General features: G+C 38.6%; 1 protein-coding gene across 2 annotated transcripts in view; it reads right to left on the bottom strand.

Moving 5' to 3' along the window:
* Positions 1–27500, bottom strand: part of LOC145487572 (low-density lipoprotein receptor-related protein 4-like) — a 50494-nt gene that overhangs the window by 10305 nt on the left and 12689 nt on the right. Inside the window, exons 7-20 of one of the 2 annotated variants that reach the window (XM_081466402.1) lie at positions 25325–25725; positions 23204–23332; positions 22067–22472; positions 21478–21878; positions 19613–19741; positions 16420–16831; positions 14694–15094; positions 13477–13608; positions 11400–11811; positions 9586–9986; positions 8498–8614; positions 7648–8169; positions 7228–7268; positions 4526–4608 (exon numbers count right to left, since the gene is read on the bottom strand). In XM_081466402.1, the coding sequence (XP_081322528.1) occupies positions 4526–4608; positions 7228–7268; positions 7648–8169; positions 8498–8614; positions 9586–9986; positions 11400–11811; positions 13477–13608; positions 14694–15094; positions 16420–16831; positions 19613–19741; positions 21478–21878; positions 22067–22472; positions 23204–23332; positions 25325–25725 (3987 nt within the window). The remainder of the gene's footprint in view (positions 1–4525; positions 4609–7227; positions 7269–7647; positions 8170–8497; positions 8615–9585; positions 9987–11399; positions 11812–13476; positions 13609–14693; positions 15095–16419; positions 16832–19612; positions 19742–21477; positions 21879–22066; positions 22473–23203; positions 23333–25324; positions 25726–27500) is intronic. The other variant, XM_081466408.1, reaches the window with a different exon arrangement.

The following is a 27500-nucleotide window of genomic DNA, read 5'->3' as shown; positions in this document are numbered from 1 at the left end:
CAATCTGGTCTTTGACGGTGCTGGTAAACGGGCAAACGCCTTCGTGTTGTTTCGTTGCCCGCTTGCGATCACGTATGTTTGTAATATTTAACTCTTCCCATATGCAGTCGGCAACACGACAAGTACGTCTTGATTCATTAACATACTTTCAACTGCTATTTCCTGCTCCCTCTTTATTTTGAAATTTAACCAGAAATAGACTGGAACTTTTTTAAATACTTGTGAAATGTTTCGTGGGCGTGATGCTCAACGAGTTTGCCTTTGAATTCTAAAGGTCTCTGAAGAGTCTCTTGGCCGAGACGAAACGCCGCGTCAGACTAGCCACGAACATTTCACAAGTATTTGACAATTGTTTGCTTTTGTATAAATTTAACTCGTGAACGTACGGTTGGGAATCCTTCTGCGATAGAGGGCCAGACTGTCAACATCAAGAATTTGCGAAGGGGACTTTGGGCGTGATGCTCAACGAGTTTGCCTTTGAATTCTAAAGGTCTCTGAAGAGTCTCTTGGCCGAGACGAAACGCCGCGTCTGACTAGCCACGAACATTTCACAAGTATTTGACAATTGTTTGCTTTTGTATAAACTTTTTTAAAACATCAGTAATACCCGCACTCAACTCTTCCTCTGACTCCAAATGTGGACGACTTGTTTTTCATTGCGGTAAATTACCGACTCCATGGGGATTTAATCGCTCCTCATCAAACATAATAGATTGACAGTTTTCTCGCCTTTCCAGCTTTTCGACCAATGGTATTTCACTTCACTCAGACGAAGCAGAAATGAAAAAATTACAGAGATCAGGGCAGGCTCACTTTCTTGGGGTCTCTTTACCAGACTCCTTCCCGCCGGATCGCTTTGTTCTTCGCCGCTCCCGGGTGTGACGCAAAGGTGAGCCTGCTCGCAGACTAAGTAATATCTGGTCGAACGATACTGATACGCATTGTTTGAATTGCTGTCAAAATTGGTCGATATCACAGTAATGCCGGGACAACTGAAGGAATTAACCACAACAAGCAGCAGTTAACCATGCTTAATTCTATACCATTTGAGTTCGTAAATGTTAAAGTACGGATATCATATTTACACAGACACAGGTAATCAAACGGATTTTACCTGGCCTTGCAAATTGAATAGACCTGTGGAAACTTTCGTTTTATCATCATCCAGGCCATTATTCATCAGATTCTAAAATTAGACAGCGAACACCTAGCAGCATAGTCGCATAGAGGGCATTTAGTATATGTGCCCCAAGATTATGAACAATCTGCCACTTGCCTTGCGCAAGTCGAACTCTATCGAGAACTTCGATAGGGACCATAAAACATACCTCTTTAAACTATTTGTGGACAATTACTCATTGTTTTTGTAGACCTTGTTAATATTTTCTTAGTTTTTAAGCCTTGGTCTTTTTGTATATTGATTTTGTCACTGATTGTATAGTTTTACAAATTTCTTTGTAAAACGCCATGAACGCAGGAATGACACTGGCCGTGTTTTCATGACATCCGTTGTCTCGCTTAACATTCCCGAAGGTGTTTTGTTTACAGACTTCGTTAAGCGACTTAAAAATAATAGGTGTTTTCACGAGTTAAATTAAATTTCATTAACGTAATTTGAGCAGAGCACGCTGGCGAGTTAAGCGGTTTGAATAATATGGCGGGAGATCCAAACGAAGCTTGTATTAAAGTTTTTCCTCTTACAATTAATTAACGTTTTTATGCAATTAGTTTGCATCCGACGAAGGAACCGATTTCAGCAAAGGCCGAGATTGCTTGCACTTAGAGGCAGGAGAGGAGTAACGGAGGCATGTTTTCATCATTCGCAGAGAAAAATATGCCGTAGACGAAAAATCGCGTGGTTGCTTGAAAGGCCACAATTTTGGTTCGAGAACTTGGTTTAAACCACCATGCAGGTAACATTTGGCGCGAACATTTCCGTATCTCTAAGCAAACGTTTCATTTTAGTTGTCAATGCAATTTTGTTGGTTGTTTCGACCAGACTCACGGGCGATTCCAGTGAAGAGGCGAGTAGCTGTTATATTTCGATTTGACAGCCCCGTCAGATGAATAACCACAAGAAACTTCTCATTGGGTAAAATTAATGATCAACTCGCTTAAGCTACCTGTTTTGGTGGCTTAAATTTAATGAGAATTCTATTGAAGTTTTCCGACTCGCTTAACTTTAAGCGAGTTGGAAAAGTAACTGTTTTCACAGGATTTCCGGTTGTCACTCGCTAAGCGACCTGAAAAACTGCTCGTGAAAACACGGCCGCTATGTAAATAAAGTTAGAAAGTTATTATGCTTCAGGAAGCCAAATATACGAGTTACTAATATCTCGAGTGTTAAGCAGCGGAGGGTAGTAATTTGACAAACAGGGCAATTTGAAGCTAGCTTTCATAAATCTGGCGGCACTGGCGGTGCTATTGACGCAACTATGCTAACTTATCATACCAACTTATCCTATCTTGATGATTGAAATGTAGGGATATAATGGAATCGTATTCACAAAAAATACTCCCAAAGAAATCGAGCAAAACATTTTCAAGTATTCATCACCGATAAGTTTGTTTAAACACATTGCTGAAGGCAGTTTTGCTAGAAGCTTTCCCGAGTGACAAAAACAATAACACAGACGATTGAAATGAAGGGATATAATGGGATTGCTTCCAACCAAATCGAAAAACAATTTAAAATACTCATCACCGCTAGGTTTGTTTTAACACATTGCCGAAGGCAATTTTGCTAGAAGTTTTGCGGAGTGACAAAAACAATAACAAAGACGAGAGAGGACAATATGTAATTCGACGCCAAGGAACTTGTCGCAAAAATGGAACTCAAAAGCTAAAACATACTTAACACAAGAGCTATCCTCAAATATTACTAGAAGAAAATATCACGTAGTTTAAGGCCTGGGTAAAAGGCTTTTCCTGGTAGTAATAGTTTATTAGTTATATTTCTGAAGGCATAAATGGCAATGAAACCAAATTTAGCACACAGTTAGGTTTTAACGTCCTGAACATTTTAAAGTAGAATTGATGCTTCTGGCAGTTCACGTGATATGTCACGTGACGTTCAGCGGAAAATAGCCATTATTTGAAGAATTGGTGGCGGTTTTTAGTAATATCATCCAAAATTTAGCGTTTTAGATGCAGGGCAATCATTTCCATCCTCTCAAGGGGCTCAAAGATCGTTTTTTTTTGTTTAAGAGGCACCGATGAGGAACATCAGGGGCTAGACAGTCATAAAAGCCTTGCCTAGGAAAGAATACCTGGGGAATTCTTCTTTCCTTCGACGGCCGAAAGACATGACCATCAATGTGCTTTCAACTAAGCTTTGAATAGAGATCCCCGATTTAATGTAGCTCTTAGGACTTTAGAAAACAAATTGGCAATGTACAGTATTGTTCCGAAGCTGGATTCCATTTTTTTAACGGTAAAGCTATACGGCTGTACTACAAAGCAGTGGGCAAAAATAATTTTCAAATTACGCTTCAGCGCGAGTAATTTTTGCAATGATAAATTTCAACAATTATTCTCCACACATTGGAGATGGCTATTGGTGGATACAATATCCACCACTATTCACAGATACTGAGGGGAATAATTACTTAAGTATATACCAAAGCAACAGGATAAAAAAGCGAAAAAATTGACAAAGAAGACAGCAGAAAGCTCTTCGCAATTTTAAATTCTTCCCTGATTCGCGCGCAAAATGGGCAGCAGTGCAAGAAACGTCACATGATTCATCAGGTGATCAACTAGACAAATCAGACAAGTTCACTGGTTTCGTATGCTCAGTGAAATTACAAAACGGGAACCACAGTGGAAAAATGGTTGTTACGCTGATCTATCGAAAAGATTAGTTAATTCTAAGTCTTCCCGGACGATTCATGCTGTAGAAACTGCCTTTGTGCGATTTTGCAGTAGAAACTGCCTTTGTCTTTTTTAAAACTTTTGAAGGCACTGGTCACGCGGCTTTGGCGAAATATAGCTTCAAAAGGAGTTGTAAAGTCTTACTGATTTGAAACCGTGTTATTAAAACATGCTATAAATGTCATCGTTTCAATTTCGCTAACCACTAAACAATAACACTCGAGTTGCTTTGTCGAAGTTGTTGTAAACAAATAGTTTTGTGTCAGACTTTTACGCCGATAACTAATGATAAAAATGATAGAACCGTATTTGTAAATACTGCCAAGCCAAATTTTGTAGTTTTCTTTCTGCTAATAAGCTGCTTCGTAGACTGCTACAATTTCTTCTTTTGTTACGCCGGGTTTCGTTATGACTCTCACAAACTGTAACAATGAGTGAAAAGCAGTTATCAATCCCTTCTACATGCATTTCTTTGCGTACTGTTTATGGAGATTTCCTTGTTTTCTTTGTTCAACTTATTCGGTTTGGTTAAATGCTTATTGGTGAATAAAGGTTATTGCGTTGAGTGTTAAAATGATAAGTATTTTATGGGAGCTCCGCTTTTTAGGCTTGGCTATATCTATATATTGCCTTTCTGATTCATTACTGTTACCTTGAGCAGTCACCATCTTTGCAAAAGAATTCTGAACAGGCTGTTGCTATTGCAATTTTGAAGTCCAACGAATTCCACTGACCCTGTAAGGCCAAAAGAAAATAAACTGTCAGTCTACCAGACTAGTTTTGTATTACTGATTAGTCTTGTAACGCCCGGTTCAGACGCCATACTTCGCATGATACCAATCGAATCCAGTGAATTAAGGTTACTGAACACAGTTTCTGCGCGCGCTTTTGCTGATGCAATTTAGCGCGCGCACAAGGATTGCAAAAAACAACTTCCCGTCAATAGAGCGATCCTTTTATTTACTCAACGCACGCACTATCTGTGCTATTTTTCTCTATAATTGAACGCAGTGTATTGATGACGTTAGTCTCTTATTAAAAAGATATGTTACATAAGGTAACGATGTAAAGAACTTAGCAATTCTCAGCTTGTTCGTTGTCACCGAAAGAACCTAGTTAAATGCAGCGCATGCGTAATAAGTGAAAAAATTGCGAGAGAATGAAAAATTGCACTCTCGGAAATACGCCTATTTCTCGAGAACCACTCATTAGAATTTCACGAAATTTGGCACGAAAATACTTAAGGAAATAAGTAATTGGAGTATTGAAAATAACCGAACTTTAACAAAGGAAATTCTAGATATTCCAGTGAACCTTTTACAGGGGATAATTAAAGATCTCTCTCTTAAATTATTAGCAAAATGGTGTTAACTTGTGAGAATCGTTACAAGCTTGTTGCATGCAAATTATAAAGAAAATCTAATGACTAGATTTTCTACAAATAAACAAAACCGATTTTAAAGGCCTGTTTATATTTATTCATGTTGCCATGGCAACGGAACATACGTCAGCTTAATCATCAAAGAACCAAAGTTTGTGTTGTTAACTTGCTTGCTGCCATTTTTGGCGACCGAGGGATCAAGGGTTTTAGAGAAAAAGGCAAATGAAACACAGGTATCAAAAACTGTGTTCAGCCCCCTTAAGTTCATGTGAAGTACGACGTCTGAATCAATTCGAAACGGCTGATTGAATTCAGATCGGCTCAGCCGTTTTTCACGCCTGACTCAGCCGGCTGTGGACCGACTTTGATTCAGACGCCGAACTTGAGGCGAACCAAATACATAAATTAATTTAATGTATTTTTAGTGTATTTTGAAGACCCATGCGCAAAAGTATAAATTGCGCGTCAGCGCAGTTTTCGATCGTCGAAGAAGCCGATATGTGCAGTTTGTGTTTTCCTGTTTTCGTGTGCAAACCTGCTCCACCTTGGTAAACTGCATCAAAATTAATGTGCACTCATCCTAGTTTTCGCGTTTATGTTTGAATTACGTGTGAACAGTTTGTGAATTAACCTAAATATTGCAGTTGGGCTTTTTGCTCAAGTTACGTTGTATTTCATAGCATACAAATAGGTTGGAAGTTGAAATTATATGTTGAAATTAAGTTCATATGAAGTACGACATCTGAACCAATTTATCAGTTGTTTTCTTGCAGTTACATGTAAATAGATTTATGCAGTTTGCCTCATTCTGCTCCTTTTTGCCGAATTTTCTTATATTTTTAACATGAAGGCTTTGGATCGCGCTTGGTTGTTGTTTACTAATTGTCTACGGGAGTTCAGCACGTACTACGATTATCAGTTGAGTAAGGCGGACGAAAGTTTGGTCACCAAGTTTTAACGTAAAAATCGTGTTGTTGTCACGAGCAACTGGCTCCGTATCCATTGGCAACTTGTCGGCCTTTGACGTCAATTGACAGCAAAGCGCGCGAAATTGTAGGCGACGCGACAGGCGACCAACGGCTGTTGATATTGTTACCAACGGAAACGAGGTAAGTTGCCCGTGACAACAATACGATTTTACGTTAAAACTTCGTGACCAAACTTTCGTCCCGCCTTACTCAACTGATAATCGTAGTATCAGCGCTGATCGAAATGCACTTTTATCTTCTATTGAATTTAGTTCAGCTGGAATTGATATCGGCGTCTGAATCAATTCAGTCGATCTAAATTAATTTGGGTTGGCCTAAATTCGATTCGACTCGGATCATGTGAAGTGCGGCGTCTAAACTAGGCTTAAAAGTATAAAATCCGGAGCAAGAAAATGTAACTAGTCAGTGGCATTGGAATCATTTTTACCTCATATTTCATAATATAACAGATCTCATTGCGAAACGTCCGACATTGTTTCATAGTGCCGCCGTTGAGAGAAGACGGTCAATGATAAAGTGAAGGAGAACATCAAAATATAAATTTTCAATCAAAAGATATTACAGTGGGACTATTCCGACTAAGGCCACTTAATCAAATTCTTTGCAAATTGACCACTGGCATTTTAAAAGTTTTAATATAGTTACTAATGACAACGACAACAAATATGTTACCTTTGTAATGTACAGTTTGATTACATCGGTAATTTGTTGGAAAACTACTGCTAACCTTCACGATTTTTCGTTCGTTAAATCTGTAGAAAATTTTGCCGGGCGGCCTTGGTTAGAGTAGTCGCACTGTAAGCGATACAATCACTATAAGGGAACACTTACGGATTCGAATCCAATCACTTTATTTGTTATAACTAGTTGCTATAACTAGTTGAGACTTCCGTTAAAAGGAAAAAAATGGTGAGACATTGTCTTCTTCTAGCGACAGATTTACGAGAAAAACGGGAAGTAAACAATGAATGAAGCACATCATACCTCCTCAGAGACCTCCAACTTAATTTCCACAGTGCTCGATCCTTAGAGGTAAAACAGCAAAAATCAAAATAATAGTGCAGCATGTAATAGGGAACTACTCCATCTATTAAAATACTCCTTACCAATACAATGAGGATTTGACAGATGTAGAATCTTGCCCTAGGTCTAGAAAACAACCACTTTGCTGTTAAGTTGCGATGATTTTTCTCGGAATCGAATTTAGTAAGATAGACTTAAATTAGGTGAGAAGACCTCCGGTTTGACATGGTCAAACTGGAAGGGGGAAAGAGTGATACTACCGGTGAAAATCCTTACAAAGAGATCGACCACTAAAAGCTATAAAATCCTTGTACTTAGACGGTTGCGAAATAAATGTATTAATCTTAAACTGAGAGCCCTCCATAATAAACTTCCACTTACTAATATAAACACTGCAGTCATCCCAAGTGAAAATCTTTTCACATTTGCAGTAATTTCCAGGTAAAACACAAGTCCCTCCGTTTTTGCAAGTACCGGGAAGACAAGTAGTACCGGTAGATGTTGGAGGCGCACATGTTGATGGAGCTGTGGTTTGTTGCTCACTCTGGGTCGGTGTTTGGTGAATTGAACTCGATTTTGATGAAGACAAGGCAGAGGTCTTGATGGAAGAAGATGACAGTGTTGATGAAATAGTAGTGGTTTGCTGTTCGGTCTTGGGAGGTGTAGAGCACTTTGGACAATGGCAGGCTAAACTTGGTGCCGTAGAAGAAATGATCAAGGTCTTGAAAATAGTACATGGAAGCGTTGAAAATAAAGGAGTTTCCATGTGTGAGGACGAGGTACTAACAGATGGAAGTGCCCTGCTCAGTGCAGAGGAGCTCGAGATAACATCCACACTCTGAGAACGGTGGTTGGAGTTAGACCCTGTCTTTACTGGAGTCGACGATGAGGGTAAAGTTACAGCTACAAAAAGAAAGAAATTATATGCTCATTGGAAGAGTGGAAAGTCATTATAGTGCACAAAAAAATCCCACTGCTGAAATGTTGAACCAACTATAAATAGTCAAAGATTAGGTGATTGCAATAAAGTCAGCCAAGATAAGAAATTGTTCGTTCAGTTTCTCGGCCTGGTAAAATTTTATTAGATTGTGTCATTTAAATTAAAATAAATTAAGGCTGAAGTGGATATTGTTCTTACAAAATAAATCTTTAAGTAGGATATTTACAGTGAACTTACAAAACTCTGCACGAAATAATTTACACAAAAGATTCACAATTTTTTCGCACTTGCCTGAAGATATGCAAACTTCACCAGACTGTAGGTTATCTGGGCAGGAGCAGCGATATCCATCTGGTCTTAGAAGACAAAGATGCGAGCAGCTCCCGTTAAAAGAGGAACAAGGATGATCTGACGATGGTAGAGAAGATTATTAAAATGAAAAGGAGGCTTACGTTGGACCACAAAGCGGCCAATTATTAAAACATATACTAATTCACATGTAAAGCGTACCCATGATTTTCCAAAGAAACTTCTACAACTTTATTTGCCAAGCTACTCGTATTATTTTTGTCAGCATGATAACACATGAACAGCAAGTGAGAAGGGTAGCGCTAAAATGTTCTTTTTTTTTTTTTTCCTGACGATTTACCTGTCAATTTAACCGAGCAAATGTTAACCATGTTGAGAACTGCCATCCCTGGGTACATATTAGTCGGACCCTAGAAGAATATTTTAATTGACGTTCAATTTGAAAATTTCAAAATTTCAAATGTGAGTTAACTTTCAGAGGAGAACCAGCAACCAGGGACGCGATTAAGCAAAGAGAATAAAAGAAAGCAATGAATAAAAGAAAGCAACTTGTTTACCTTGATCATCACAATGTATAGCCCCGGCCAAACGATCGCAACATTGTTGGACGTATGATGTTGCGAGCGTTTGGCCACCTTGTTGCGACGTGCTGCGACATGTTGGGTGTTGCAAATCGAACTGGAACGCATGCCCCGGGGAAACTTTGTTGCACGAACCTGGCCACACGAGTACAGCATCATGCAGCAACCAAAAATGTATGAAAAAAATTAATCATTTTCGAACTTGAGTCCACAACACCCAATATGTCGCAACACGTCGCAACACGTCGCAACACGTCGCAACACGGTGGCCAAAAACGCCCAAAATGTTGCGATATGCTGTGTTTAAATGTTGCGATCGTTTGGCCGGGGCTTAAGTTGTCTTTGCTCACGTGATCACTAAGTCAACAACTCGTGCTGGTTCTTTGTTTCTATCGAGTTTTAGGAAATAGCCCGAAGAAAATAATAACTTTGATATATATCTTCTGAATTGATACAAAAAGAATTTAGGCCACGGGCGAGTGATCTTACCTGGGAGAGTTTTATTTCTGTCATATGCGTGTATATCCATGGGCTGACTCAAACCGCTGACAAGAATCTTTGAATTTGAAGCTGTGCTCTTGTCCGCCTGATAAACTGCATATCTATACCAATCTGTCCAGTATAAATAATCATCAAGGGAGGTCAAACCAAATGGATATGACAAGATAGAATCACGGTCTAACAAAGTTGTTATTGTATGATGTTGTAAGTCGTAGTATTCCAAGCTATCGAAAGATGAGTCAACCCAGTAAAGCCTCTTGTTTTTATCATCTAGCGTAAGGCCGTTTGGATAGTACAAGCCTCTTCTGACCAGAACCCTTCTATCATCTCCATCCATGTTAGCGACTTCAATCTTGTGGTCGACGCCCCGGTTACACCAGTACATCAACCTATAAAATGGATTTTGGAAAAATTAAAATGTAACGAAAAATTTCCTAGGCAAAATAAATAGTAGTTTTCTCGCCTATTATCGACATCCATGTTGGCGACTTCATTCTTGTACTCTACACCATCTGCTCACATCAGTTGATCAATTTACAGAGATGTGTAGGGATAATTTACAATCATATAGCAATTGAAATATTTACCAAAAATGTGTAAACGTTTAACATTTAAGATAAAGTAGGTAAACTCTGCATACAAGCCAAGTAGCCCATCAGGTCGGAGCTTATCCCGGTTTCTGTAGAACGAAACGACTAGGAGTATTTCTACTCCCCCCTTGGGTGGGATGCCAGTCCATTGCAGGGTGCCCCCTACATTAAGTTCGCCAGTACCCATTTACACACCTGGGTGGAGAGAGGCACTGTGATGGTAAGGTGTCTTGTCCAGGGACACAGCACACTGTCCCCGGCCAGGAGCCCGTTTCTCGAAAGCCCCGGAATCTTTTGGGGCCCGAAAAGCCATTCTTAGTTAATCGGTATTTAAAAACAGATAGGTGTATACACCTGAAACTTCTTGTATGAAGAGAACCTCTGCTCGTATTAAGAATATATGAATAAAACAGCTCTGTAGTCAAAAGGTTTGAGATTTTGCTACGGCTTTTCGGGTGGGAAAACTTTTCGGGACCTTCGAGAAACGGGCCCCTGGGCTCGAACCCGGACCGCTCATCAATCCGGAGACGAGCGCACTAACCATGAGGCCACCGCGCCGATAAATTTGACAATAATTTTAGCGCTGCAGTAATAAATTATGGAAAAACAGCTGCATAACAACAACAGTAGCCCACGAGCTCCCACAAGTGTGGGTGAGGCTTATAGGAATGCAAAACATTCCCTCATCGGGAATGCAGAAACTAAGTTACAAATGAGTACCGTGCGTCCCCCGAATTTTGTCCTCAGTAATATAGTGGTCCAAATTTTACAACACAACGCTATCTTTTCTTGTTGAGGGAACCTCGCGCCTTATTAATTTGCAGACTGATCTCAGATAAATTTTTCATTCCTCGGAAGGTTTTTACGATAGAGCTAATACATAACTGATGCACTTCGTTCTTCTCGTTCTTGAAAGTCGTGCAAAATGCCTGTGAAAGTTGTTATCACTTTTAATAATTGTATATAATTTTTATCTTTTACTTCATATTGTATATAGCTTTTTTCTTTTACTACATATGTCTTCTTTTTAGGATTTTTATTGCTACCGGTATTTCATTTACATTTTTAGTTTCCCAGGGCACCCTTTGATAGAAGCATTTGCTGACGCGTTTATCCTGATTAAGTATGTTTATATTATTGTGATCATTATTATTATTTATGATTATTTCTCAAAAGTATGGAAAAAGAGGATTGCTAAGATCTTATATTTACCCTTTCCTGAGATCAAGTATTATATCCGATGGGTAATCCAGGTCCTGGTGTATCAGTGTCTTCCTCATTGTTCCATCCATTCTACTGACCTCAATCTTGTTTACAGAAGTGACGGTCCAGTAGATATTTCTGCCCAGTGGATCAACAGCAAGTCCGTTTGAGTAATAAACATTGTCGGAAATGATAACCTCAGGAGATGATCCATTGATAAACACCCTCGAGATTGTGTTCAGGTAGGTGTCTGTCCAGTAAATTCTATTTTCTGTAATGTCCAGATCAAGTGCAACCGGCCGATCTATGTCTAGCTCTATTGGTACAGGTATGGTCTCCGAGTTGAAATTATCCAAAGAGAGAAGAAATATTCCTGCTTGACTGTAAGAGCCATCGGCGAACAGTATGAATTTCTGGAATTCTTAAAAATAAAAAATGCAAATCTCTATTAGAGTGAATGTCGCTTATGCCTATAACGTTAGGGTAGGGCATGGTATTATGTTTTCAGCTATTAATAAGTGTACTACGCCTTCGTAAAACCTACTTTTTTTTGTTTTTTTTTTTGTCAAACATTTAGGAATTTTTAAATATCCTGGAAATAGAAAAAAGGCGATCGAAGAATCGAAGGTTCCACCATCGGGAAAACTTGAATTCTATTGTATTCTTCACCATCTACGGATATATTACGAACTCACAAAGTGAGCTGCTTGCAGTTGGCTTGATAGTTCAGTTGGTTGAACACTGCACCGGTATCGCAGAGATCATGGGTTTGAACCCAGTTCCAGTCTGAGTTTTTTTTTTTTTTCTTAGGCTTTAATTTCTTAACCACTTAAATTGTGTCTATAACTGCGATGATCAATCTTGTCTTTACAGTTTATTCGACTCGCTAACTCTTCCAAGTTCAACTTTGGGGGACGGGGTTGATTATTTGTGACAAACTAACTCGGAAAAAACAAAGCGGCTGTTGTATACTGAACTGAACTGACAAACTGGACAAATATATCCAAATCGGTACAAAAGACTTGTAGAGAGAATAGAGTTAGGGAATTTCATTTTAAATTCATTCATAAAATTGTAGTGACTAAAAAGGAACTTTTTAGGTTTAATATTAAATCAGATAGTAATTGTATTTATTATATGGAGAAGAGTGTTTTACTGGGAACTAAACCACTTGTAGATTCCATACGCCACTTCATCCGGGACCCGAGTGGCGTATTTTCCGTATGTCACCTTTGTGAGTGTCGTATCGTTCAATGACGTCACGATTCCCGCCTTTTGCTTTTGTTGAATTGGTTTCTCCATATAATAAAAAGAACATTACACGTTGGCTCGAAGATATGAATTTTATGTTCTCGTGGCAAGAACAATATCTCACTCGTTTGCTTCGCTCACTCGTGAGATATTGTTCTTGTCACTCGAACATAAAATTCATATCTTCTCGCCACCGTGTAATATTCTCTATGTATTGCGGGGATCTGGATTCTATAGACTATACCTTTTCAGAGTGCCAGTCTACAAAGTCCTTTACTCAAGAGGTGTTACAATGGTTTAATACAGAGAATAACTCTGAATTTAATCTAAACATTGAAGATCTTCTTTTTGGTACTTTTCCAAGTTCAAGTACCTTGATAAAAAAAACTGAACTACACCCTCCTCTTTCTGCGTATTATATTTATAAGAAAAAGCTCCAGAATGACTCACCATTTCTTTTACTTTCCGACTTTATCAACAAAGTTAAATATAAGTATAAACTTGAAAAAAATATTTAATATTCGTAAAAGCTCCTCCATCTGTTATTCTTTAGATTTAATATAATTGTAATATAAGAATGATTGTACAGAAAGATTTGTTTTATTTTATTGTAAAAATAGGCTTCGAATAAATGATGTAATAAGTGTTGTAAGTGTAAGGAAGGGTTATTAAAACGAAACAAAAAAAAGACATTCTGAATTGCGCAAACAAGATTTGAAAGGGTCTTGAAATCATTCAAAACTTGTCAAAATTTACAACAATGCATGCCTTTTGATAAAAAGTACTCGGAAAGTGTACCAGAATTAGCCAAAGTGATATCAAAAGTCATTCTCACCATGTGATTGATTGCAAGTCTTCCCGTCATAAAGGAGATTAAGGCCGGGGGGGCATGAACAGCGATATCCACCATTCGGTCTTAGAAGGCAAAGGTGAGAACACCCGCCATAGGACGAGGAACAGGGATGATCTGATGATAGAACAAACTAATCTGTGTACATCACTTACGAACAAAAACCAGATGAAATGTTAATTTTGAATATTATAAGGGTCACTTAAAGAAATGAAAGACACGCTGTGTTCGTGAGTTAGTCTCTCGGAGGCCACGGCGTACTACGGCTAGTAAGGAGCTTAGGCAAACCACCACGACGAGGGCAACAAGAACGTCACCAAACAAGCAGTTTAATGAGCGGAACAATAGCTGTGCACGGGTGTTATAAATCTTTGTCTGTTTCCTTACGTGCCGTCTTCTTCTGCCCAACAAGAACGTGAAATGACCAAATTCCGTGTAGTCTGAGGAGCGCTGTCATTGCATATTTAGCCTAAGCACGTTTTTAGAACCATTCGCGCACTGAACAGATCTAAATAATTGCGAATCTCTCTGGTAAAATCTGCATTCATTTTTGACAAGGCGTCGTTCTTGGCGGCGCCCGTCGTCCTTGCTTAAGCTCCCTATTGACTCCTTTTTTCCTGAACGTTGGAGTGGGATTATTTCTTTTATTTCTAGTATTTAATTGGGGACGATATTGGCTTTCTCGAGACAAAGAACTGGTACAAATATTGAATGTTAAATTTGCAAGACAATGACATTCATGCGTTAAAAGATTTATTTTCATGGTTATAAGGTCACTTCTTTAAACTGGTAGCCTACAAAATGCAGCCTTTGTTGAACAGATACACACTCAATAATTTTCTTTGTGACAATTAACTTTTAAAAAGTGTGTGCTCTCTCTGGATGGATGGAATCCGAACAAAGGCGCTGTTCTCCATTTTGTTTCTGTAATCTGCTAAAGACCTAACCCAGTTAATTGGCTCATGACATCTGACAGCGTGTTAAGCTTTTATGTTTTTAGTAGCAATAAAAACACCAACTTGAATCGTTTCTTAATTTGACTCAGAAAAATCTAAAAAAACTTAGAAGAATCGGCACAGTGCACCGACACAATTGCCAAAATACATTGCTCGCATTAATCTAAAGAGAACTTTTCATTACAGATCGACCAAAATTAAATCCTGCAAGGTCTTGTAAAGTATTGTGTGTGAGTTAATTTTTACCTGGAAGAGTTTTGTTTCTGTCATATGCGTGTATATCCATCGGTTGTATCAAACCATTGACAAGAATCTTTGAATTTGAAGCTGTTCTCTTGTCCGCCTGATAAACTGCATGTCTGTTCCAATCTGTCCAGTATAAATAATCATCAAGGGAGGTCAAACCAAATGGATATGAAAAGATATAATCACGGTGTAACAAAGTTGTTATTGTATGACGTTGTAAGTCGTAGTATTCCAAGGCATCGTAATATGAATCCACCCAGTAAAGTCTGTTGTTTGTGTCATCTAGTGTAAGACCGTTTGGATGATACAATCCTCTTCTAACTAGTACTCTTCTATCATCTCCATCCATGTTAGCGACTTCAATCTTGTGGTTGACTCCATGGTTGCACCAGTACATCGACCTATAAAATGGATTTTGGAAGAACAAAAATGAGACGATCGAAAAGCGAATAACTTATTGTTTCTATTTGTTTCAATAATTGTAAGCAATAAAAACGTATATGAGGTTTTATTGCTTGATGAAGAAATTTCAGCTTAAATTTGACTCGCGCAAAACAAGAGTGCGATATTGATTATTAATTGAATTTATAACGCCAGTGAATAGGTTAAAGATCATATATTTTTGAACTGCGGAGAAAGATGTGAAGACGCCAATGATCATCGCAGTTATGTACACAACTTAAGCAGTTGTGAAATTAAAGCCTCAAAAAAACTTCAGGCCTGAACCGGATTCGAATCCATAACCTCTGCTATACCGGTGCACCGGTGCACCTGTACACGATACTGCACCGGTACTGCGATACTGGAAAGCGCTGGAAACTGTTTTGAGCCACCTTAAACCGCTTTGAAGATAGCATAAACTTTCTTGTGCCGTTTTTACCCACACGCTGTTTTCAACATCAAGACCTATCCCATAATACTTGTCACAGACAACCACAACAAACCTTTCAAGCTATGACCACTCAATTTTAGTTTATTATTGAGTTTTTCTTCCATATTTGCGAATCTTTAAGACTAAATTCCTATTTTTCCACAATTTTGTGTAAGACGTTAATTGTCTTTTTGTTTTTCCAGATTTTCAGAAAATCCTGTTGCTCGCCGAAGGCAGTAAATCTGAAATATTCATATTTGAATCGCTTAACGCCGTTTTATAATCCAGAATACCCTGACACTTGAAATTCCTTCAAATCAATTGTGTGGAATGTCAAGAAGTCCCAGTGAATAGGAAAAAAGCTAAGATCGCAAAACCTTATGTGAACCTCGTGGTTTTTAACGACGGAAGTGCCGAATAATGGTTTTTTACAGAAAGTCGTTATTTGCTATAGCCAGTATTCCAAGTTTACTGCGCCTTTCAATAACACACAAACTCGTTAAATAAATGGCTTTGTCTTTTGGTTGCGTCCATCGTCTTAGCGAACCTTGATCAGGAAAATGTATTTTCTACGGATTATAATTACGGAACGTCAGTGCTTACAGCTTGTACATTTACTTCCTTTAGCGTAGGCGGTTGTTTCCATCTTCAATAGCGAGATAGAGGTTAAATTGGAGTTTAACCAGATAAATACCCTCACCATTTCCGAAACTCCCGCTTTTTTATGACCTCTGCCGGACTTTCGAGCAAGAAAGGCGTATTTTTCATGCCATAATTTGAGATCCCAAACAAAAAAATTTTTCGAAAAATGCAGTGTCGCACAAAGCCTCGTTCTCAAGTCCTGATTATATTTACCCGTTTCTGAGATCAAGAATGATATCTCTTGGATTATCCAGGTCCTGGTGTATCAGCGTCTTCCTCATTGTTCCATCCATTCTACTGACCTCAATTTTGTTTGCAGAAGTGTCAGTCCAGTAGATATTTCTGCCCAGTGGATCAACAGCAAGACCGTAGGAATTATAAACATCCTCAGAAACGATAACTTCAGGAGATGATCCATTGATAAACACTCTCGAGATTGTGTTCAGGTAGGTGTCTGTCCAGTAAATTCTATTTTCTGTAATGTCCAGATCAAGTGCAACCGGCCGATCTATGTCTAGCTCTATTGGTACAGGTATGGCCTCCGAGTTGAAATTATCCAAAGAGAGAAGAAATATTCCTGCTTGACTGTAATAGCCATCGGCGAACAGTATGAATTTCTGGAAATCTTAAAAAGTAAAAATGCAAACCTCTATCACAGAATCAACTTTGCATATACGCAGATTACTTATCTTTTTAAATTATCTTTCTCCACGACCCCACAAATTTGTAACTTATAACCCTCACCGTTTTTTTGTTGTATTGTATTGCATTGCATTGCGCTGCGTTGCGTTGCGTTGTGTTGTGTTGTGTTGTGTTGTGATGTGATGTGTTGTGTTGTGTTGTGTTGTATTGTATTGCATTGTATTGTATTTTATATAACAACCCAAGTTATTCTCGCATTTTGATTGGTTCTCGCCTATGATCTATTAGAGGACAGACGCACGATTGACGGCATCATTACAAAGTTTTTCCCTCTGTGTTTTGAAATGGCGGAAAGTTTTGAGAATTTAGATAATGTTTCACATGACTGGGCAAAAGATAAGGCGCAAAAAAGTCTTGTCGAGGCATTGAGCAGGTACGAGAAGCATAGTCTAGCAGGAAGGAGAAAGATAAAGCCGTTTCTTTTTTAGAAAATGACTCAGAAAAAATACTTGAGCAGTCTCAGTCGACAGTCGAGCGAGACTAAACTAAACGCAAAATTGTTCTTGGTAAGCTTAGAACCATTGCTTTATCTCGAATTTAACAAACCCAATAAACAAAATGTTTATGACATTAATTTATTGACAAAATTCAACTTTTCTCAGTCTCAAAATAATTGTTGACACACTGATTAATGTCAGGAATGAAACATCAAAATCACTTCTCAAAATCAGTTAAAATAAACACATAACCTTGCTTTCCGATGCGAATGTTCCAGTCCGTTTCAGGGCACAGCAGCGAGCAAAGTATAGCTCACTACAGCTCACGGCCAACTGCATTGTAGCTAAAAGGTGTCTCCGACTTTATTTCAAACTGATTTGAGAATCACCAATCACCGAGGACTCAAATTTCCACCATCACTAACGCTTCTTTCATTCAAAACTCGAATCGAATGGCCTCCAGGTTAACCAAAACCGCAAGTTTTCCGAGCGTATTTTTCCAACTCCTGCAATATTCAAGGCAACATCCAAGCTTTTCGGCTCACAGGGCCGCTCTGATGACAAAAACCGACTTGACTTTTCAACATTTTCTTTAAGATTTGTAGATTTCGCAGCTTAATTCTGCTTTCGCTGTAAGTTTCCATTCCACTAGACGCGACGCTCGAGTCAAGTTTGACAGTGGCGTGATTTTCCTGGACCAATCACAATTCTTTGCTGTGAATAGCAACCAATGAGATTGCTTCATTTTGTATAGACAATAGATTACGTCAAATGTTTTTTTTTTCGCGTTCGCCAAAGTGGGCAAAGGCTGGCTTTCGAGTTATGTTGGAAGATTTTGAATTAAAAGAAGCTTTATCTGTACTAGTTTGTTTCGTTATTATATAAAACAAATAGATTCAATGTTGCGGTGCGTCTGTTCAGTAATAGATCAGAGAAGACGTCAAAATGTGGTAAGAACATCAATGACACACGCGGCTATCGCCTCGTGTGCCACTTTTTTGTTCTTACCACATTTTGACGTCATCTGTGATCTATTACTGAACAGACGCACGGCAACATGGAATCTATTTGTTAAGTATTGTATTGTATTGTGTTGTATTGTATTGTATTGTATCATATGGGATAACGGTATGGCAGGGTAGGGTAGGGTAGGGCATTATTCTTACTGCTGTTAATAGGTATACGCCTCTGTAAAAATACTTGTTTTTCCCCAAACAATTAGTGATTTAATATCCTAGAAATTACAAGAAAGAGTTTGAAGAATCCCAGGTTCCACCACTGGGACAAGTTTTGGCACAAATTTTTCATATCGCGTCCTCGGAGACCCAGGGGCAGCTAGTCCAGAAGACGCGATATTTTAGGACGAAATTTCACATTAAGAGCTGGAAGCCCCTGGGTGCTTTCTCTCACTGAACTAGTTCCAGAAGCGTTTGATTTTTTTCCCGCTGATTGGCCAGAAAAATGGAGGTCCAGACGTGACGGGTGACTTTGTCTTCTTAGTACATGAGGTGGTTTTCCTCATCGAATGTCGTAGTTGCTTGTTCCGTACAGCGAGAGGCTTCTCGTGGAAAGTTTTAGAAAGAAAAGATTCAACGAAGCCGAGGAAATCGCACGCTGTAAACATGGGCCCAGAGAAACAATACTGGTCGATCAGTTTTCATGATGGAGTTATCGAAGGTATATCGTAAACTTTTATAGCTGTGCATGATTTCTATAGTGTTGTTGGCTACCTATGATTTATCCTCGATTGTTGAACGACTTCTAAAACTTTCCACGACGTGCGAGTTTTTCTGTTTATACTGTTTGTCCTTCAGTTTTGAGTTAGAATAATCTCAAACTTCACAAATATAAGCAGTGAAAAACATATTTGTTCAAGAAAAAGTAATTCTTCGGTTAACTTTAAATCCTGGTTTAGTGTTAACCGGTTTTGGAACAACCCGGCTCTGGCTTTTGGTGTAGTTAACGATAGATACTGCCAGTGATATTTCAAAATGTGACGAACTTTTGAAATATTACCAGCGGCATTGCACCCAAGAAAAACAAATACTGAATTTTGTTAATCATTTAGCTGAAGGAAACTCCAGAGCGCAGAAAAACTAATTATGGAACGCATTCAGAGGTAAGCTAGGCTGAGCGACCGTATCGAAAGCTTGCCGTTTTGGCAATTGCTCTCAGTTACTTAGCATTTATATCATTCTTCATGACATTGAATTGTCGTAATTAGCTCCAAAATTGAATAGTCATGGACAGTGATTATCCTGACTTACCGGATGAATGAACACAAGTCTTTCCATCTTCGGACAGAGATAGATTACCTGGACAGGAGCAACGATATCCTTCTGGCCGTAGAAGGCAAAGATGCGAACAACCACCATGGGACAAGGCACAAGGATGATCTAAAGCGGAAGAGATAATTAACTGGGCTCAGGAGACTCCTGAGTAGACTCTCATTGACGTGTTCAGGACATTGTGACAGGTAATATGATGCAATCGCATGATTTACTGCAAAATTACTATGCTTCAACTAATGTGTTATTGCAGTTGGGCCATGTACCCTCAATGAAAGCTTGTTGGCCGGGCGTCGCATATGTATTATAATCATATCGAAGTTTGCTTTCTCTCTTACTTTGGCCGGTGCTTTAACGAAACAGGAAAACTTAATCAAAATTAGGAATCAAAATAACTGTTAAACTGATCAAAGCTCTTTGAACTGCAGTATCATAGCCTTTTCTGGTTATTTTTTTTGTTCGTTTGTTCGTTTTTAATTTGTAAATTTACAAACACAATATACATATAAGTAGTTTTTTTGAAACACATTTCAGAAAAAAAACTAGCGATAAAAAACGACGTTTTGATCTCTCTGAGATCATTTTAATAGTTGTAGAAAACGCGAATGAAATATACATATATAAGTACAAATTAGGGCGTGAGAATGTCCAATGATAAAATATGTGAATACAAGCGCTAAAATGTAAGTGTTAAAATAATAAAATACTATAAAAAATAACTTTGCACGGATCGAATCTGACTGTTTGCTCAAAGTTGGTTTAAGCTCCTTTATAAAGAGCATTTCGTAGATCAGGCAGTCGAATTTACTTTCGCACTCTCTCAAGATCTTAAAATCACGATATATGTCACTTGGTACCGTTCCATATTGCTCTTTAATGTGATTCCCGATTGAAGACGATCCTTTGTGTTCCTCAACACGCTGATAGAGGTGTCGGCACGTATACCCGACATAGTTTGCATCGCACAAGTCACACTTGTAACAGTAAACAGCGCGTTGCTAGTTAATGATAGGCGGCTTCTTTTCGTTTGGTTTGATCTCGTGTCCGATCTTACGGCTTGTATACACGGGGCGTATTCAAAGATCAGAGATCGGCCAATTCCGCACGAAGGCAACTTGGGGAACCGGGCCGCAAAATTGGAATTGATATTCACCCCGTGACATATATCGTGATTTTAAGATCTTGAGAAAGTGCCAAAGTAAATTCGACTGCCTGATCTACGAAATGCTCTTTATAAAGGAGCTTAAACCAACTGTGAACAAACAGTCAGATTCAATCCGTGCAAAGTTATTTACATAGTATTTTTTTTTATAGTATTTTATTATTTTAACACTTACAATTTAGCGCTTGTATTTACATATTTTATCGGTGGACATTCTCACGCCCTAATTTGTACTTATATATGTATATTTCATTCGCGTTTTCTACAACTTGACAATATACATAGACTAACATAAGAAAAACTAAACAAAATAAAAAGAGGAAAGTAGTAATATCACAGCATAATACTTACTTGAAGTACAATATGATAGTTAAGACTACTTACATCGTTTAGTTTACATAGCTAAACAATACAGTTTGGAAAATGTCCAGCTTTTTTTTGTTTTAAAGTTTCGAACAAAAAGCAGCTCTACTAACGCTGCGCTTCCTACATATGCCTTTTCTGGTTGTTGAAAAGAGACTTAAAGTGATAATAAATAATCGTGTGGGAAAAGTAAATTAAAAAGTGAAAATCATAGGTTCATGTCCAAATTGGTTTTTCACCTTCAGCGCAAAAGTGCTGCTATTGTTGCTTACTATTTTAAACCGAGCTGATAAAAGTTTTGAAGTTTAAGTTTTTATACCTGGAAGAGTTTGATTTCTGTCATATGCATGTATATCCATAGGTTGGCTTAAACCACTGACGAGAACCGTTGTATTTAAAGCTGTTTCCTTGTCAGCCTGATAAACTGCGTCCCTGTTCCAATCGGTCCAGTATAAGTGATCATCAGTTGACGTCAAACCGAACGGATATGACAAGACAGAATTTCGGTCTAACAAAGTTGTTATTGTATGACGTGCCAAGTCGTAGTATTCTAAGGTATCCAACGATGAATCCACCCAGTAAAGTCTATTGTTTATGTCATCTAGTGTACGGTCGTTTGGATAATACAGTCCTCTTCTAACCAGTACATGTCTATCATCTCCATCCATGTTTGCGACTTCAATCTTGTGCATTGAACCCACTTCACACCAGTACATTAAGCTGTAGAACAATTTGAGAACAACCCATAACTCACTTAATGGTTTATTTACCATCTTTAAATTCATAATTAACAAAGAAGGCCATCTACCGACGCAAACAACAATCTTATGTTCGCAACAATAGACCAGTCACAGTGCTGTTGCTTCTGAGCTTGAAGTAAACGGTTATAATAAGAATGTTCTATTTACCCTTTACTGGGATCAAGAATGATATCTCTCGGATTATCCAGGTCCTGGTGTATCAGCGTCTTCCTCATTGTTCCGTCCATTCTACTGACCTCAATCTTGTTTGCAGAAGTGTCAGTCCAGTAGATATTTCTGCCCAGTGGATCAACAGCAAGACCATAGGAATTATAAACCTCCTCAGAAACGATAACTTCAGGTGATGATCCATTGATAAACACCCTCGAGATTGTGTTCAGGTAAGTGTCTGTCCAGTAAATTCTGTTTTCTGTAATGTCGAGATCAAGTGCAACCGGCTGATACATGTCTAGCTCTATTGGTAGAGGTTTGGCCTCTGGGCTGGAACCATCCAAAGGAAATATGAATATTTCAGATTTACTGCCTTCGGCAAACAACAGGAATTTCTGAAAATCTGAAAAAACAAAAAAAGCAATTAACGTCTTACGCTTGAAACTTACTCAAAATTGTGGGAAAATAGGAATTTAGTCTCGACGGCTCACAAACATGGGAGAAAAACTCAATAACGAACTAAAATTGAGAGGTGATGCTTGAAATAATTGTTGTGGTTGTCTGCGACAAGTATTATGGGATAGGTGTTGATGTTGAAAACACCTGTGGGTAAAAAACGGCACAAGAAAGTTTATACTGTCTTCAACGCGGCTTAACGTGACTCAAAACAGTTTCCAGCACTTTCCAAGACTTAAATTTTGATGGGTCATTATAACCACTCTTTATCAATTGATACAACAATAATGGTATCAAAAAACTGCACAATCACTGGTGAACAAGTCGTTGTCATTTTCGTGACACAATAGGTCAGCATAGCAACAGTGTAACCTGCTTAAACATTCACCGTGCCGTTTTTTTTAATTTTATGCCTTTAAAGCTCTAATTAAAGGTGTTTTTAGTAGGTTATACCGTTGCTATGGTACTCTATGGTGTCACGAAAATGATAACAGCTTGTTCACCAATGATTGGACAGTTTTTTTGATGCCATGATTGCAGAATCATTTGACAAAGAGTGATTATAATGACCCATTATAATCAAACATAATTGGAAAGTGCTGGAACCTATTTTTAGTCACCTTAAATGCGAATACAAGACTGCCACAGTACGAGTATCACTAACCAGTCCAACCGTACCTTTATGATAACAGGTTCTCCCATTTTCTCGCAGAGTAAGGTGGTTGGGGCAGACGCATTTACTTCCGGCCGAAGATATTAAACACAAATGACTGCACCCACTATTATTTAGCTGACAAGGATAGCGGTCTGAAACACGAAAAAATGCTTAGTTCGATACATATCACATTTTAACGTAACAAATCTTCCATAATTTTGTTTGACAAAGGGTTAAAATTGATCTTCGAATTAGGCACTGTCGCTACGCAACTCCGCCCAGTAAGAGATATATGTTATTTGTTGGCTGGGAGGTGAAAAACTGTGACCTCGGTCTTGAAAATGCTGCCCGAGGCCGCAGGCCTCGGGCAACATTTTCAAGCCCGAGGTCACAGTTTTTTCACCACACGGACCGACCGTAAGCCGGCAAATAATATGTTTATTTTTTATTTTTTTTCTGTATTAAATTGGTTTTACAGATTACAAATGGGTTTGTTTACGCAACTCTTGGCATTGAATCGGCTTGCGCGCCGTCTACTAACGATTTTTAAAAAATCTCGGCGACGAGCGAGTAACTCAGATAGTAGGCAAAGAAAGATGTATTAAAAAACAGATTTTTTCGAACTACTTTGTGTTAGTTGCATTTATTTCACCAGTTAAGTTCTCCAAAATCGTTTTTGCGTTGTGAAATTTCGTGCGAAGTTTGAAGTTTTACTACAAAAACAATTTCTGTCAGTCGTTGCTTTTAAAATCACTTAGTCACTTTTCTACCGTAAATTGAATAGCAGAAAGCGAGGAATTCGTTGAGTGTATTCCACAGAAATTCTCCTAAATACAGCAACGATCAGAGAGGTAAACTCGACTGAAATTGACTCAAATTTTACGGCGAGAGAAACACAGGATTACGCGCCATCACAGCGCCAAGCTACAAACAATTAAGCAAACTCTCACAGCTTTAAAACACTCAATTGAATTTACTTACAGTGACTTTCCTTACCATCTTAAAGTACACAGAGATAAACTTGCGTTGACTAATTGTCGATGGATGTGTAAAAAAGGCAAAAGATTGTCGATTACCGCTAACTTTTAGGAGCTAAATTTAGGCGGCGGGAAAAAAATCCTGCCCGTAGGCCGTATCGTAAAAAGCTGGACCGCTCACGTGCGTATGATTAGCCAATCAAATTCGAGGATTTAGGATTCCGGCCCGCTCAGATGTTTGCGAAAAAAATAAAATATGTTATTCTCCAACTAGTCGCCAATATATCCTAGTTACGCAACACTTTCTAGTGGTATACATTGGAATATCCTCGAGTCACTTGTATTTTCTCGGTATATACACGAGCCTTTAGACAAGTGTGCATACCAAGAAAATACCAACACAATCAATGTCACATACGCTTGGTGCATGATGGGACGGTTGGATGAAATAACGTCGAATATACAACGGCTTTCCTTTATTCTTATTGGCTCGGTATAAAATATGGTATTGCCGTCTCAAAATCACAATTAGTACTTCTTAGAAACGTTATGACTACATGTTCCAAATTTTATCTCAGCGCGATTTTAGTGCTTCACCGACAGAGGCGGAGGTTTACCGTTTTTGTTATTAATCTCTGTTTTTGTTAGAGCTTCCAGCGTTGCATTACTGGAATCTTTAGAAGTCAAAGAAAGCTGACGAAAATCAACGCGGTAGAACCAAGATGGCGAGATCAGAACTGATACGGCATTTTTGCTGCAAACCAATAAGATATCACTCTAGGTTGAAAATAGCCCCAAGAATCGTCAAGAATCAAGAATCACAGGTTGTCCATAAATAGTTAATAGCCTTTATCGTCAACCAGCACAGAAGCGGAGACTGGCTTTGGGGCAGAAGGGTAAAAACAAATCAAATACCAACAAGATATTCTTTGCCTTATGAAGGTGTTAGTTATTATTATCATTCTCTAAATATGATCTTCGAAAGCAAATTAGTGCTGCGAGCAAGACGAAAGGGGGAATTCACAGAAACTTTCCTTCCTGCTACTAGAATTTCGAAAACGATCAATCTGAACAGGTTTCAAGACGGACGTCAACCTGGGCTGACAAACAGACTAGTTCTTGACAAACTGAAGAGTTCCCGACGTAGCAGAGCATCCTCCCGCTTACCAAGGGTTGAATGCTCACTCAGGTTATAGCCATGAATATCCCTGAGCTGGCCAATGTTGACTACAAACTTTGTGACGTCGCCACCAGTCTTATTGGCTCGATAAACAGTTCCCAGGTGCCTATCAGTCCAATACAAGTGATCTCCAAGAAGTGCCAGTCCAAAAGGATAAGGTAAGAGGTAGTAAGAACTTATCAAGGTCACTCTGATATTAAGGTTCAGGTCCAGGTACTCTAGTTTGTGGTAGCTGCCATCTACCCAATACAGGCGGTTTTGTTCGTGGTCAAGAGTAAGGCCGTTTGGGTACAGGTTCCATGAACTCAAAAGGACAACACGCTCTTTGCCTGTCATTTCAGCTTTCTCAATTTTAGAATAGTAGTTCTGGCTTGACCAGTACATCATTCTACCAAAAAATAACAAAATTAGCTAAAAAAATGTTTCCATTTATCTTTTTCGAATTTATTTCAGGAGGACATAAAAATACACAAAAGTGACGAAGGTGGCTGCTTTAGCCCACCAAGATTGCTCATTATAATGTTATTTAATTCTTTCTATTATTTTTTTAAAGCGAAAATGAAAACAGATTTAAGAATTCTTTATAATGTTTTAATCTGTAATGTTTTGAACTTTATCATCATCGCTATGTTTTTATTTTCTTTTGACGTAACATTTTCTTTTGTTTACATTGGTTTTCATATACAGATTTAGCCAAGCCTAAAAAGCCGAGCTCACATAAAATACTAATCATTTATTCAACACAAAAACCAATGAGCATTTCATCAAGCCGAATGTGTTACACAAACAAAACGAAGATATCTCCAAATTACATCGTGCGAGTGTCAAATGAACTAGGAAATCCTGTTCGCTATAAAAACACAAGATGGATAGAAATGTTCGAGAAAATTCGTTTAAGGTTGATTATCATCAAGAATAACGCAAAGAAATGCATTTAAAAGCCGGAGACGGGAAAAATTTTCAAAGACGTGTGTTGTTCAAGTTAATTTAACATTCACGATAAAGGGTAGTTTGAATATTATCTTTTGCCGTAGCTTTACGAGTCCTTCACCAATAACCTTAAAAGAAATTCACCTAGCTATATGCATTTCACCAAACCAAATGAACTGACCAAACAAAACTAGGAAATCTCCAAAAATACATATAAAACCACCACATGGGAGGATCAAATTGCAAATCCTGTCCGCTTTTAAGGACGTTGCCTACTTTTGTTAGGAGCACACATTCCGCGCATCATGCAAGGCTTGGTTTAATCAACACGCGCGCGCTAGGGTTTAGATTGACGTAATCAACTACGCTACCAAGTACGCCACCAAAATGAAAGCAAAATTTTCCTAGCGCGACCAAATCAAGTTTAATGAACCTGTACTAAGCCCAGAAATACCAGAATAGCAGCACATCGCTAGCCACTAACTGTTAACGGCTTCCATCTGAAAAACTAGCTTCTATTTGCCGAAAATTATACTGACATTTATCTGCATTTATAATGGTAATTGAACTGAGTGGAGTGCAGTTTGGTCTGAAATCATACGCGTGATTTCAAAATCGAACGAGCGCGCAGCGCGAGTTCGTATATGTAATAGGACTACATGCTGTCCAATTTGAAAATAATTGCATGAAAAAAATTCCGAGGACAGCCAAAATTGGACGAGGCCGCAGGCCAAGCCCAATTTTGCTGTCAGAGGAATTTTTTCAATCCAATTATTTCCAAATTTGACAAGCATGTAGTCTTGCTACTTATTAATTATATAGGTCGTGAGGTAATACAGCTTTGCAAGGAAAACTAGAGTAACTGTCTCTGAACAAAAACAGACTGGGCCCTCGATCTTCCGAAACTTGGGAAAGCTTCGAAATATCCGGTGACCTTCGGAGATCGCCGGAGATTGTCACAAGTCTTCGGAAATCCTGGGAAGTGTTCGGATGATCTTCGGAAATCTTCGGAAGTGTTCGGGCGATCTGCGGAAGTACTCAAGTGATCTTTGGAAATCTACGGAGATGTTCGGGTGATATTCAGAAATCTTCGGATCTGTTCGGGTGATCTTCGGAAGTCTTCGGAAGGTTTCGTGTGGCCTTCGATAATCTTCGGAAGGTTAATAGCTTAATTACATTGGTTGAGACAAACTGTCCTATTTTTTCCCAAATTGGACAGTTTCTGCGTTTTTA

Source organism: Orbicella franksi, chromosome 1 (genome assembly GCF_964199315.1).
Source record: "Orbicella franksi chromosome 1, jaOrbFran1.1, whole genome shotgun sequence".
Classification (NCBI taxonomy): domain Eukaryota; kingdom Metazoa; phylum Cnidaria; class Anthozoa; order Scleractinia; family Merulinidae; genus Orbicella; species Orbicella franksi.
The sequence above is the reverse complement of the archived record's forward strand: the minus strand, read 5'-3'. Positions and strand labels throughout refer to the sequence as shown.